The sequence below is a fragment of the Larus michahellis genome, chromosome 2 (genome assembly GCF_964199755.1).
Source record: "Larus michahellis chromosome 2, bLarMic1.1, whole genome shotgun sequence".
NCBI classification, from domain to species: domain Eukaryota; kingdom Metazoa; phylum Chordata; class Aves; order Charadriiformes; family Laridae; genus Larus; species Larus michahellis.
The window spans coordinates 1525229-1539418 of NC_133897.1; the positions used below are offsets into that span (position 1 = coordinate 1525229).

Sequence of the window (14190 nt, forward strand, 5' to 3'; positions counted from 1 at the left end):
CTGGAGAGTCTACACAGTTGCTTAACGTGCAACTTAGTTTGGAATTTAAGAGACTTTAAAAACCAAACCATGCTCTCTCAAGCCTGCTGTTTGCTTTTGTGTTTTCTATGATCTGTCTCTTCTACCTGAAGTGAACTGGGAAGGCAACATCTTGTGTTGCAAGGTTAAGGGAACATCCTCATGTCCTCTTGTTTCCAGTCAAACTTTGTCTTGGATTTGCAGTCACGCAAAAGGAAAGAAATACTCTGAAAGGATCCTCCTTTAACATTTGTCCTACGATCGGAGGGTTTATTTTGCGTTAGCTAATATTTGTTTGCAAAAATGACTTTGAATAGGAACGGTTCCTGCTTTTAACTTTTATGAGCATTATTGTAGCATAAAGTTAATAAAGACTTCAGAATTTAATATGCAATCTCAAATAGCAAATATTAGCTTTGGAATGCTTAATGTTTTCTTCTTAATAAATGCTGATGTTTCACGTCAGGTGAAGCAAGTACATGGAAAGTTTTCCTCTTTGCAGTTAGTAGAAATGGTTCCCAGTGCAATGCTAATAATTGCTGTTAGAAGGCGAGGCTGGTCAAAGAGCCAGTCATGGCATGTTTCTGCCACAGAAATAGAATATATGTGGTGTTCCCACGTTATCCATAGAGCGGGGATCAGAAGGGACGGTCCAGTCCTGACACCTCGGTCATTTCTTCCTAGACTGCAACACCCAGGTGTTTGTGGACACCCAGGTGACTGGTTAGTTATGGGAGGAGCTGTTGCTCTAGAGACCTGCGTGCATCAGAAATGGTGGTTTATTCGCATTTTTAAGGTAGGGGTGGAGAATCAAATGCCACGTACTTGCATTATGGGGATGAAGCCAGGATGGTGTTTGCCCGGTGTGCGAGGAAACTGGTTCTTGAGTTCTGTCCCAGGCCGAAGACCAGCTGCCGCAGAAGACAGCAGGGGAAGCAGAAGTGGCCCAGCTGTGCCAGCGCGGTGTCCGTCTAAGCCTTCCTTGTTCTGAATGCTGCTGCGGTGATGCTGTCTCTTAGGGATGAGAATTTTTCTTCACGTTTGACCTGTTCCTTATGTTGCATATGCTATGGATATCCACTTGAATTTTTAAGTAGTCTAAACTTGGGGGATTTTTTGTCCCCTCCCCACTTCTGTGACTGATTAGAATAAAATAGAATATTTCAGTTGGAAGGGACCTACAACCATCATCCAGTCCAACTGCCTTCTAGTGCTTGGAGCTTTTCTCATCATTCCAATCCTTGCACTTGCAGCATTCATCAACTTTATTACTAATGTAAATGGGGCTGATCTGAAACATTAATTTTTTCCCCTCTCTGCTTTCTTAGGCTGGGCAATCGTGTTAGTTTGTGTCCTGTCACACGGGATCAGATCATCTGTTGCGATGGGACAGCCATGGAGTCTGGGTGCTGAAATCCAGAGGTTTTACAGTGTGCTCAGTGTTCACTTTGCTTTTAAGGACTGTTTAATATTTGGTTTTTGTCTTCTGCCCTTAGATGAGGGATACGACCTGTCTGTGTGAGCCCCAACATAACGCTCTCTAGCTCTAGCAATACCCACACTCACGCTGAGAAAAATCACCAGTGGGATGAAGCCCTGAGTGTTTCGGTTCCAATGTGCTTGTTTGCAACTTCCTTTCCAATTCTGCTAACACAGACTGTGGATTTTTGGTTTGGTTACTGCCATGTATTCCAAAGGAAATTTTTTTTATTATTATTTTCAGTGGTCTTTTCTGAATAGTAGGTTGTGTATGCAGGGATTTTCTGCGTTACTTGCCACTCTATGAACAGCTCTGGAAGATGGTTTTGTCATTAAAATTTTAAATTAAAATTTGTTCGTTTTTCTACTCACTCCTGAGAGCTAAAATAAAAAGTCTGCATTTCTGGTGATTTCAGTGCAGCTTTAAATTTTTTTTTTTTAATTGTCTTTTATACATTTGCCTTGGACTTGATTTGAACAGGTCATATTTGCCACTGGACCGAAACAAGCTAAAGGTTAAAAATTGAACTTTTTCTGATGTAATCTCTACAATTTTTAAACGTATTCCTATATGCCATATGTCGGTTCCTTTGTGGGTTATACTATATTTTAGGTTCTCTGTGTGACTGTAAGACAAAACCTTTCTATTATGCATGAATGCAATATATAGCATTTTGGCACTAGAAGGTCTCCAGGCAATGAGAACACGCTTGTTATCCCTCCCCTCTCCCAAAATCCTGGAATGTTCCTGCTGGTGTTGGACTGCATGCAAAAGGAAATTGCGTACGACTAAGAAAGTGATAGTAATTCTTACGGAAAGATGTAGTGCCTTGCTAAAAGGCTTTCCATTTGGTCATTAGGCCAATGTACTGGTGCTTCTGTTGCTAAAAGTCTGATTATTTTTAGTTGCGTTACTGGGGGGAAAAAATAGGTAGAACACTGTAAAATAGTCCTGTGGGCATTAAATAGAATTTAATCTGAAATTAAAAGCATAATGTCTCTACTTAGGGTTTGTCTTCCCTCTTACTCTCTCTCCCATATAGCTGAAAGTAGATGCTTAGGAAAGAATATAAAACAAAACAGCATCTGTGATGCTTCCCCCAGCTTCTAAATATTTGAGGCTTACAGAATTCTTAATGTTTAAAAACCCTTAATGGATTTCTTACCTGTGTGAACCCATCGGACCTTCTTCTCTGGTATTTTTTCCATTTAGGATGGTGAGGGTGAGTTGTTCCAAATGTCGTATTACCAGCTGGTTTTAATAGGTGGCCTGGGTTTAGGTCTTGTATTGAATTCTCCGGCGCAATCATTAATGGCATTTTCCTGTGGACAAAATTACTTATTTCATATGCTTTGGGTCTCTTACTGTCTCAGCCTTATTCTGGAGAAGCCAGGAAAAATATGTTTATTTCCTCTCAGATAAAAATATAAAAATCTTGGATAATCATAGCTTTGAACTATACAAAAAAAATCTGTCTTGCATTCAAGCCTTTCACTTCTCAGAACATTGTAGTGAACCACATGCTTTGCATTTAGCCTGAGATTTAAAAAAAGACTTAGACGGTAGGCAGCTTCTGTTCCATCTTTCCTAGAAATTTGGTTTGTGCTTTATTTTAATGTATTATCTTAACCTTTTCTTAGGGCTTTTTATATTGCGTTTTTTTTATACTTTGTAAATCAAATGGCAAGTTTAAGTTGACTGGTTCTGACATCTGCAATTCCGTTTGCACTTGGCAAACAGCCTAGTTGTAATTCTGACAGTCAAGTCAAAATACGTTTTGACGAGAAGTGGCTGCATTAGTTTGGTTTACCGTGTGGCGTACTCCGGCTTAGTCTTCTGAACTGTGGCTGCTTAAGCCTCCCTCCCTCGTTCCCCATGCAAAAATAACCTTCTTTAGATTGTCTGAGCGGTGAAGCCTGTTCTGCTCTCTTCTCTTGTTACTGGTGTGTTGCTAATGGTTAAAAGCGCTGAAAGTGCTTCAGTTGGTGTCCAAGAGCACTTCCCTTAAGACCACATTGCTGACAGCTAGCCTCAATCCTTCTTTTCTAATTGGCATTTTGGCATCTCCTCGGAGTACGGCTTAATTCTTTTACTGCTAAGCTCCTTTTCTTCCTTCCTTTCAGACGGTTTGGTTCCTAGCTCTGTTCCTGCGTGTTTCCTCTGACCAGCAGCTCGCGGCAGCGGTGCCTGACGTCTGTTCGACTGGTGTTCCTTCTCTGCTTGTGTTTTCTGCCCTTCCTTCCCCCAGGCAAAAACCAGTAATTTGATCAAATTGCCTGTAGGCTCATAACAAGCGCTCAGTGTGTGGTGTCTGTTTTTCCCTTCTGAGGAGGTACGATGCTGGAAGTCTTTGTAAAACAAGTTGGTAATGTTTATTTTCTTTTTATTTATGTATTTTTCTCACCAGCTTGCTTTCTTTCCAATTTCTAGCTGGATACAGTGCCTTTGTTGAAGCGTTGCACATGCTGGAATTGCCTGTCCCCCTGATGTATTCCGGGATGGCAACTAGGTGACGACAGTTGAGGATGACCCTGACTGAAAAACTGCGCGAGAGGATATCGCGGGCGTTCTACAACCACGGGCTGCTCTGTGCTTCCTACCCTATTCCCATCATCCTCTTTACTGGGCTCTGCATTCTGGCCTGCTGGTGAGTCACACGAAGTACTTGTTGTCACAGGGTTCTGCTGCTTTGTGGGGTTTTCAGAGCAGTGCCATGAACCAGTTCAGGTTTCCCTGTTTTGTGGGCTATCCTAGAAGCTTTTTTTTTTTTTTCCCTTTTATTAAATGTAGTAAGCTTTTGTTATCTTTTTGTGGGGGACAGAAGAAAATACAGGGATGGAGTACCTGTGTGTGGTTTAACAAGTTAATAATAAAAACTGAAAAAGTGAAGTAAGTAAAGCAATAAGTAAGATAAAAGTAATCCCCAAACACCTGGTGGGGGACTCCAAAGCCATAAATTAAAAATGGGGAGAAGGAAAGTTGATCTTTGTCTCCATACTTGCCTATTCTGTTCTCCCTGAAGCTTGTACTCTTCTTTTGCAGCCCTTGCCTTGGCGTGCATGTATTGTTCGTTCTTGTAAATTCTCTGTTCTCCTTATGGACTCTTCTTTGGATATGAGTTGCAGCTGAATATATTTTCATGATCAGAAATGTTACATGGGCCTCTCAATCATTTCCAGTGAGGCATTATTCTTACTGGAGCTGAGAAGATTTTTGTGCTCAGGTTTGGGCACCGACACATGCAGAGACGGATTCTGTCATCGAGGTTTTAATTCTAAGTATCTTGCCTCTTTTAGTGGAAATAAACCCTCTGTGATGATGTACTCTACTCCTCTGTGCTCCACCTGTGTCGATATAGATACAGACTTGTATTTTTCTTCAAGCATCACTGAGAATAAGACAAATTTCTTTCACATCTACTGTTGAAAAATATTATTGAAGTGATTATTTTCATGTCTCGAAAACCTGTGAGATCACTTCTCCTGCCTGTGACTCCTCAAGGTTGTGAGCAACAATCGAGGCGTTACTTTCCTGACTTCACTGCTTCATATGAATTCTTTTAACTGTCAATGAGAATAGTTTTATTTTCAGATCTCTTGTTCTGTAGAAATATGAAGGGTCTACAAGGTCCAAGCAAGTGGCTTCTGTGTCCTGTTTATCTTTGGTATGGTTGCGATCTTGTCTATCTTTTTGCTCTATCCTTTGACTTCAGCTTTGCTGGATGCTGCTTTCACATGTCATGCCTGCGTTAGCCAAAACAGAGTTCCACCAGGAGTCCTGAATTGCTGCGCCACAGCGCTCTTGCTGGCTAATTCCTTCATCAGTGCTTCCAGTGGTATCAGGCTCCTTTTTTCCATTACCTTTCAGGTGCTGTTGCTGGGGTAAATGCAGGAATGCAGGACAACTGCTTCAGTAGAAAATGTTTATCCATACCAAGGTTGCGTTTTGTGAGGGATCAAAGCAAAAACGGCAGGCTTGCTCCCTTTCCTAAATTTAGGATTTCCCAGACAAGAGGAAATCTGATTTAGGATTGCTAGCAGCTGTCCTCGTTCTTCTTGGGAACCTTGTGCCCACCAGGTCAGAACTTGTCTGTCCTGTCTTTGTAGTCGTATGTTTAGAATGGTGTGAATTAAGGTGTTTCCACTAAGTCCCTGAAGCTTCAAACCAGGTTGTCTTTGGCAGATTAGCTGCTGGTCATTGTGTATTTGTGGAATTGTCTTCAGTGGTGTTGGTATTTGAAGATTCTGCAGATACTGGTTTCCTTTAGACTGCAGAAACTTGGCTAAGGCATAATCAATCGTAAAGTGAATAGACTATGTTTTCTTTAATGAGTTTCAGTAACTCATTAGAAACCCAAATAATGGCCCTAGGAGAGACAGGGGTTTAAAAATACTGTGACACCCTTTGAGAGCAAGAGGACTGCAGCAAACAATTGAAGTGCAGCGTGGGTAAAGTGCTCCCTCTTTAGAAGCAATTTTTGGGGATGTATCCCAGAGAGGTCGTGGAGGCTTCATTGTTGGAGATGGTCAGAAGCCATCCGGACATGGCCCTGAGCCACCTGCAGTGGCCGGCCTTGCTCTGAGCGGGTTTAGCCTTGCTGACCTCCAGAGCCGCCTTCCAACTTCAACTGTCTGTTGTTCTGTCTGTGTGCTTTCTAGTCTGCCTGTGAGGTTTATCAAGGAGCTGTGCAATGCAAAATGATTTAGGTGAATTCTTTTTAAGTTCCCTTTTCAGTTCTCCAGTGTAGGAGTCGTGTTGCTTTATCAAGGTGTTGGCAGTACCCCCTTCCCCCCATGCTTCCTTCCTTCCATTCTCTTTTTCCAGGCTGAAAAAGGAAGCCTGGGGGAACACACGTCCTTGCTATCAAGTGATTTGAGAGTAACTCCTGTTTTCTTGGGGCTAGGTAGCTTTGCAGTTACGGCCCCACATATTGTTCATTCATTTAAAACAAGAAATAAAACTTATTATATCCACTTACAATGAAGCTACATTACCAACTGTATCGTATTTCAGGTTCATTGGCTTGTACTAGAATTTGGGCATATTCTTGCGAGAGCTCAAATTCAAGGGCTGCTCTCTACAGCGAGCACTTGATAAATATCATTAAAAGTCTGAGAGATGCTTCCTCCTCCTTTGCTCTGTGTGGAATAATATGATATTTGTGGTGTGTGGCTGCACGCAGTTGTTAGCTCTGTGGCTTGTGCAACTATAGCTGTTGAAAGCTAATTCCCTAAAAAATGAGTAGGGACTACAACTGTGTAAACATGGAGCAAGATAGTCAGTAACTTTTCAGACTGTACTGCACTAGAATCCTTCTAAGGAAGTCTTTTCATCGGTTTTAATGAAATGTTATAGTTTTTTGGAGGGGCAGGGTGCCAAGGCCAAAGAAAGGACAATAATTTCTTTTTTTAGTCAGGATACCTGAATATATAAAATGGTATGAAATAACAGGGAAACAGACACGATCAACACTCATCTCAATGACTGCTGGCTGTCTATGGGGTGGGGCAGGAAACTTCAAAAGTATTGTAATAATTATTGAGGAAAATGAATTTTTAGCGAATATACTAACTCACTTTAGGTGGAAGTTAAGTCCTGGAACTATGTCACGTGGTGGACATTTAATTCGTTATATGCTTGCCCTATTATTTAGTCTTTCCTAGGCATCTGCTATTGGCTGCTGTAAGAAATAGGCCGCTGGGCAGATGGACCCTTGGTCTGACCCAGCAGAGCGAGCTGGTATAGATTTGTTTTAAATCACGTCCATCTGAACTTCAACGTGGCCCAGGGCCGGGTCCTGCTCTTGGGTCACCCCAACCCCATGGACGCTCCAGGCTGGGGGCAGGGTGGCTGGAGAGCTGCCCAGCGGGAAAGGACCTGGGGGTGTTGGTCAACAGCAGCTGAGTATGAGCCAGCAGCGTGCCCGGGTGGCCAAGAAGGCCACCAGCACCCTGGCCTGTGTCAGCCACAGTGTGGCCAGCAGGAGCGGGGCAGTGATGGTCCCCCTGTACTGGGCACTGGTGAGGACCCACCTCGAGGGCCGTGTCCAGTTTTGGGCCCCTCACGCCAGGAAAGACACGGAGGGACTGGAGCGTGTCCAGAGAAGGGCACCGGAGCTGGTGAGGGGTCTGGAGCAGGAGTTTTGTGAGGAGCGGCTGAGGGAGCTGGGGGTGTTCAGCCTGGAGAAAAGGGGGCTGAGAGGAGACCTTCTTGCTCTCCACAACTCCCTGAAAGGAGGGGGTAGCCGGGGCGGTCGGTCTCTTCTCCCAAGGAACAGGTGATGGGACAAGAGGAAGCGGCCTCAAGTTGCGCCAGGGGAGGTTTAGGATGGATATTAGGAAACATTTCTTCCCGGAAAGGGTCGTCAAGCATTGGAACAGGCTGCCCAGGGCAGTGGTGGAGTTGCCATCCCTGGGGGTGTTTAAAAGCTGGGCAGATGTGGTGCTGAGGGACATGGGTTAGTAGTGGCCTTGGCAGTGCTGGGTTAATGGTTGGACTTGATGATCTTAAAAGTTCCCTTCCAACCTAAATGGTTCTATGATTCTATGATAGCCTTCCAGAACACAAAACTGGCAGCTGTGGAGCATGACATCGTGTGGGTTGGGTGCTGTCTGCAGGAGCTGCTGCAGACCATTGCTTACAGGGGCTGTTGGACGGCCACCTCCTGTGGAAGCTTCTCTTGGCTGTGGAGAAGAACTCGCTGATGGACACAAAGTGTCACATCTGCATTTCTTCCTGCAGTCATATTGTGAGGACTCTGAGTAAGGGTCTTTGGCAGCCATTGACTGCTGGGATTTAAGTTGTACTCCTCAGAAGTGTTCCATTTTCTTGGGACAGACCTCACTGATTCATCTCATCTACCTCACTGCAAAAATGGTTGAGAAATGTGCTGAAATTTGGAGAAAGAAGCTGGTGGAAAGAATCAAGGCCCAGCTTCGGAGTAGAAGGTCACTTAGGCAATATTTCTGTGCGACATGATTGATAAAGAGACCCTCAGCACTGTTTGCGTAGTGATGCAGATTAGTGTTTGAAACAAGCATCGACCAATTAAGTTATTAGTCTTTCTAATGAGGAAAGAAGATACACAAGTGATCCTGTGGTTTCATACTGACTTTTATCAACAGGATCATCCTTGACGTTGCTGAGAAGATTAGTCCCTGTCCCTGAAGAAGTGGGTGGAAAAAGGAGAAGGTAGTAGAGTGAAAAAGAAGCATTCTCTATTCTTCAGCCTTAAACATGGTTAATAAATAAATTCTGTTGTTAAAGCAAGCAAGGGTGGATCCTACATAGAATCATAGGGTTGGAAGGGACCTCTGGACATCATCTGTCCAACCCCCTGCCAGAGCAGGGTCACCCACAGCAGGTGGCACAGGAGCGCGTCCGGGCGGGTTTGGAATGTCTCCAGAGACGGAGACTCCCCCACCTCTCTGGGCAGCCTGTGCCAGGGCTCTGCCACCCTCAGGGGAAAGAAGTTCCTCCTCATGGAGGTGGTGGAACTCCTTCATGGAGGAGGAAGGTGGAACTTCCTATAGTCAAGTTTGTGCCCGTTACCCCTTGTCCTGTCACTGGGCACCACTGAGAAGAGCCTGGCCCCATCCTCCTGACACCCCCCCTTTCAGTATTTATAAGTGTTGATAAGATCCCCCCTCAGTCGTCTTTTTTCCAGACTGAAGAGACCTAAATCCCTCAGCCTTTCTTTGCAAGAGAGGTGTTCCAGTCCCCTGAGCATCTCGGTAGCCCTTTGCTGTCCCCTCTCCAGCAGTTCCCTGTCCCTCTGGAACCGGGGAGCCCAGAACTGGACCCAGTGCTCCAGGTGCGGCCTCCCCAGGGCAGAGCAGAGTGGGAGGATGACCTCCCTCCACCTGCTGGCCATGCTCTTCTTGATGCCCCCCAGGATGCCATTGGCCTTTGGCCACAGGGGCCCATTGCTGGCTCGTGGGCATCCTGTTGTCCCCCAGGACTCCCAGGTCTCTTTCCACAGAGCTGCTCTCCAGCAGGTCACCCCCAACCTGTCCTGGTGCAGGGGGTTATTCCTCCCCAGGTGCAGCACAATCCATTCAACACATCCTGAATTCTTGAAAGGGAGAGAGGTTAAATGGAGTTTTCCCTTCTCACCAGTATGCACGTAGAATCAAGGAGAGCTTGTAAAATTCTGCTTCAGAAGAAATTAACTCAGTTGTTCTTTTTTTTCCTCCCCCGTGCCTCAGTAAAACATGAGCATCTTTGTGTTTAGATAATTTTTCTTAAAAGTTGAAATAAATTCTATGGTCCACAGCTTAGCGAGCATCACTTCTGGTTCTCAATCAAGGTGACAGCAGTTAACATGCGGGTGTCACTCCTGTTGTAAAAAGGTCGGGTCTCAAGCACCAGGCAGCACAGGCACCACAGAGTGTCTGTTGCAGGTTGTTTGAACATATTCTGTCTTAGAAGTAATTTGTGTAGACACTATTTTTAACGTGTCTTAAAGACATAGCACATCTATTTTTGTTAGTAAATTAATATTTAAAAGCAAAAATACTTATGGCTCCTTCTTACTCCATAGTTTTAATGGAAGTCTGAAAATCCAAGTTAGTCTTCACTTGGGGGAGGGTTTTCTGCTAAACTAGCTATTGACGGGTGTAGGGCTTGTTAGTTAACATCTTGTTTTACTATATATCCCTTTGTAGGTTATATTAATTTTCATCATCCCCCTTAAATGGAGCTGCATTAAGAAACATTCCTGTTCTTTACAGGGGCAAACTTACCTGAGTGCTTCCCTTTTTTTTTCCTCCAGTAGAATGGGAGTGCCACTTAAGCCTCTCTAGCACAGGAGTAGTTCCTCCTCCCCAGCTCGGAGAAGAACAGACGATACCTATAAATCTGGTAATCAGGGTAAATTTGAAACTCCTGGGTAGTGCTGAAGCATAGTTTTTAGTTAGAGTAAGAATTTAAAATCAACCAGTCGACTCTGAAGCAGGCTTAGGAGGATTACACACAAGGTGAGTCTTTGCAGGGGTTCGTTATTTGAGCAAAGCACTAGGTTCTGCCGCTAAAGAACCATAAAGCTGTCTGCAACCAGAGCCCTTTTGTGTGTTGTGCCTACGTATATTTCTTTATAAAAGAACATTTCACAATTTTACAGGTTTTTATAGTATCTTGTGTGATAACCAGAGTCGCTGAGTTGCTGTCAGACTCTTCATGTTCCAGATCCACAGGGAAGAGAGTCTCCTGTGGGACCGCATGATGAAACTGGCAGCAAGTTCTGTGTAACGAGACCTCTCTTCTGCTTCGCAGAAAAAAGGAAACTGGCAGCACAGAGCAAAGGGAATCTTTACTTCTGCAGTGCAGATTTTTGGAGGGCCCTGTCAGTGGGAAACAGGGCAAAGCAAACATCATTTATTCAGAAACAGGTATTGTTTGTGCACTTACCGAGGCTAAAAAGGGGACTGTTGCTGCCAAATATCTGGCCTTCTCTACCCTCTGGCAAGACCCTTTTAATCAGATTCCATATCTCTCATTACCAACGAGTTTTTAGGTTGTTCTATCTTTGTGATACTTTAGGCTGGAAATAGACTAAAAGCTTATTCTAGAGTGTGCAAAATGGAGGTGGCTGTTTAAGGCAATGTATCACCACCTTCCCTGTTACCTAAGACCTGGCTGCTCTCTACTTCCCTTCATACTCACCAGCCAAAGACTATTCTGGGGTGGCGGACATCTTCGCTTTGATTCTGAGAAGGAGGAATACGCAGTTGTAGGGTTTGCAGTTCCCTCGAGTTGCCAGCTGCCTCGGGCTGACCTGGCAGTTCTCCACTTTGGCTCTCTAAGCTGTCTTGAAAATATGTAAAGTAGTTGGATGAGCGTTTTCGCTTGAACCTACCTCACGCTTGGTAACTAAAATTTATTCTTGCTCAAATTCAGCAATACCGATTTATAGATGATCTATTTTTCTTTTATTTTTGCAGAAGGGTGTCAGGGTGCACTGTCACGTGAGCATCTAAAAAGAGCCCTTCTCAAAACCAAAACACTGTTGAGCTTTCCTGTCATCTGTTTTGGATCCTACTTTTCTTCCCTCCTTTCTTTATCCTTTCCTTTCGGGTGTTCACCTCTTTCCCCGACGGTAACAAAATCTCTAACAAAGACAAATGTGAGGAGAATCAAACCTGAGCATTAGAAATCCCTTCCCTCTAATGCACTTGGAGCGGTTCTCGTGTTTATGTGGTGCACATGGAAGGGACCAAGGCCTGTCACGTCTCCCAATCCTTGCAGCGTTCAGTGGCTGCGGCAAGCCAGGATGCTTCTGACAGCTCAGCAGCAGGTCTTGGTTTGGTTTCTGAAGTTTCTCTTTACTTAAAAGATGCTCTAACATTGGTGTCTGCAGTAGTAGGTCTAGCGAATTGCTCTGTATCACTGGGTGGTTCTTTCTGTGCCTTTTTTGTCTCTGCTGTCAGTCTGTCTGAGGTGTCACTGACTAGATCAGCTGGTACCGCATGCCTGTATAAGGCTAATTCAATTCAAGAATTAATGTTTTAGCATCTTACTGAAATGATTAAGTATAATCTCAAGTGCGTACTTTGTGTCGTCTTCCATCAGACGTTCTCAAAACCTTTCATAAACATGAATCCTCAAATATTATAGTGATATAAGTAAATATATGTCCCTGCTTCCCTTATGGGGACATACGTTTATGCTGTAGTTGGCTCAAGATGAGGGAGCTTTTGATGAGAGTCCTGATAGTAAGTCTTGTTCCTGAGCTCTGCTGCAAAACAGTACCATGAGCAGTCTACCCTGTCTAGATCGTGTTGTGATAAGGGCTGTAGGACCTAAACATAGGTGTGTACAAACTAGAGGGTCTGTTTTAGCCTTTTTAACTTTTTAAAATGAATTTCCTGCGGGGCCTTTTCTCTGAAGATAGCTGCTGAAAATCAATTATAATCAAAAATAGTTCCAGGGTTTTTTTTTGGTGTGTTAGAAAGCCCTGTTCCTGATGGGTGCACATCAGTGTCTTCTAATATCACAGCTGCCACAGCTCTTCTAGTCTCAGTAAATATAGAATCATAGAATGGTTTGGGTTGGAAGGGACCTTAAAGACCATCCAGTTCCAACCTGCACGTCCCACTAGACCAAGTTGCTCAAAACTCAGTCCAACCTGGCCTTGAACCCCTCCAGGGATGGGGCAGCCACAGCTTCTCTGGGCAACCTGGGCTGGGGGCTCACCACCCTCACAGCCAAGAATTTCTTCCCGATACCTAAACCTACCCACCTCCACAATATGCAGATAATATCACTGAAGACAAAAGCTCTTGCTCCTGATGAACGTAATAACCTATGAGAATAAAGCCATGACTGAAAAGTGTTATGCCTCACTGTCCTTAGCAGTAATTAGTGTAACAATCAGGACTCATTAGCTTATAGGGAAATGAAAAGAATTATGTACTACTTGGCAGTGTGGCTTTTGTTGACTGAGCAGCCTGGAAGTGTAGAAGAAGCTGAAGGAGCCCATCGGTGTGACCTGCAGAAAGCTTCAGACTGGATGGAGAAAATCCAACGTTGTTTTGCATCACGGGAGCAAGAGGCGAACAGTTTGAATAACCGCAGTGGTAGATGCTGCTCCCCTTCCTTGCCTGCGCTAGGGAGGGATTAAAAATACAGATGGGAGGGAGCATAAAGATCTCTTCCTACAGCATAAATCCTGTTCCTGAGTCATGATTTAATCAAATTGCAGGGAAATGCTGAAGTTCAGGTATTGACAGATCTACCCTGACGGCAGGCCTGAAGAGAACGATGGAATATGGGAGTCTCGGTTGCCTTGGTTTGCTGACAGCTGCAGTAGGATATAGTCCTCAGCAACGCACAGACATCTCCAGATTATTTTTTTTCTTCTGTCAAAAAGTCCCCTTTTGTTTTCCCCCTCGTTTTGTTGCCCTTGAGTTTTTCAAGAAATGCTGTTTACCCTTTCCTCTGTTGCATTTGCATGTACTTTCAAACTTTTTGGGCAAGTTTGAAAACGCTAACATGAAAAATAAAACCCAACAAAACAAAAATCTTGGTCATTCAAAAATGCCATTAAGGAGCTGTGAGTTGCTGTGTCCAGTATTCTGGGAGGTGGCTTGACTTCCAGGATGGGAGTGGTTTGTTTCTTCCCCTCTACAGAAAATTAAACCTTTTTTTTTTTTTTTAACAACAGAAAAAACAAATATGGGGTTCTCAGCTAACCTTCCTCTTAGCTGCCATCAAGCGGCCTGTTGTGTCTTGCATCGTTCTCCAAGGTCTCGTGTAACCCCGAGCCCACTGGAAGCTGTGTACAAATTGCCAATGTTTAGATGAACTTTCCTCCTTCCCAGCTTCTCAGGTAGCTTCCGTAGCTAAAGCCAAGGCTGCTGTCAACAGGCGGCACAGCTGTGGGAAGAAATCCTTCGATAGCTGAGGAGTTGACACACATCTCCACTCCACTCTGGCAGCCGGCATGTTTCTTGGCAACGAAGTGGTTTTATTCAGATGTAAATATACTAATGTCTGAGAACCAACATGGTGGAGCAACTGACAATCATCTCTAGAGGCTATTTTTTTAAAAGCATAGAAATACTCTTTCCCCCCCCCCCCCCAAGTTTTTGTGGTATGTAAACTGGCTTGTTAAGGCCTTCCTTTGTGGCCTCAAGCACAGAAAGGGAATGGCAGAATCCAGAATTGCTTGATGTGACACGCTCAGTTCTGGC

General features: G+C 44.2%; 1 protein-coding gene across 1 annotated transcript in view; it reads left to right on the forward strand.

Annotated features, from left to right (window-relative positions):
• SCAP (SREBF chaperone) overlaps positions 1 to 14190 on the forward strand; it is a 67259-nt gene that overhangs the window by 16787 nt on the left and 36282 nt on the right. The window contains exon 2 of the mRNA XM_074573848.1: positions 3929 to 4145. Coding sequence (XP_074429949.1) covers positions 4024 to 4145 — 122 coding nt within the window. The 5' untranslated portion in view covers positions 3929 to 4023. The remainder of the gene's footprint in view (positions 1 to 3928; positions 4146 to 14190) is intronic.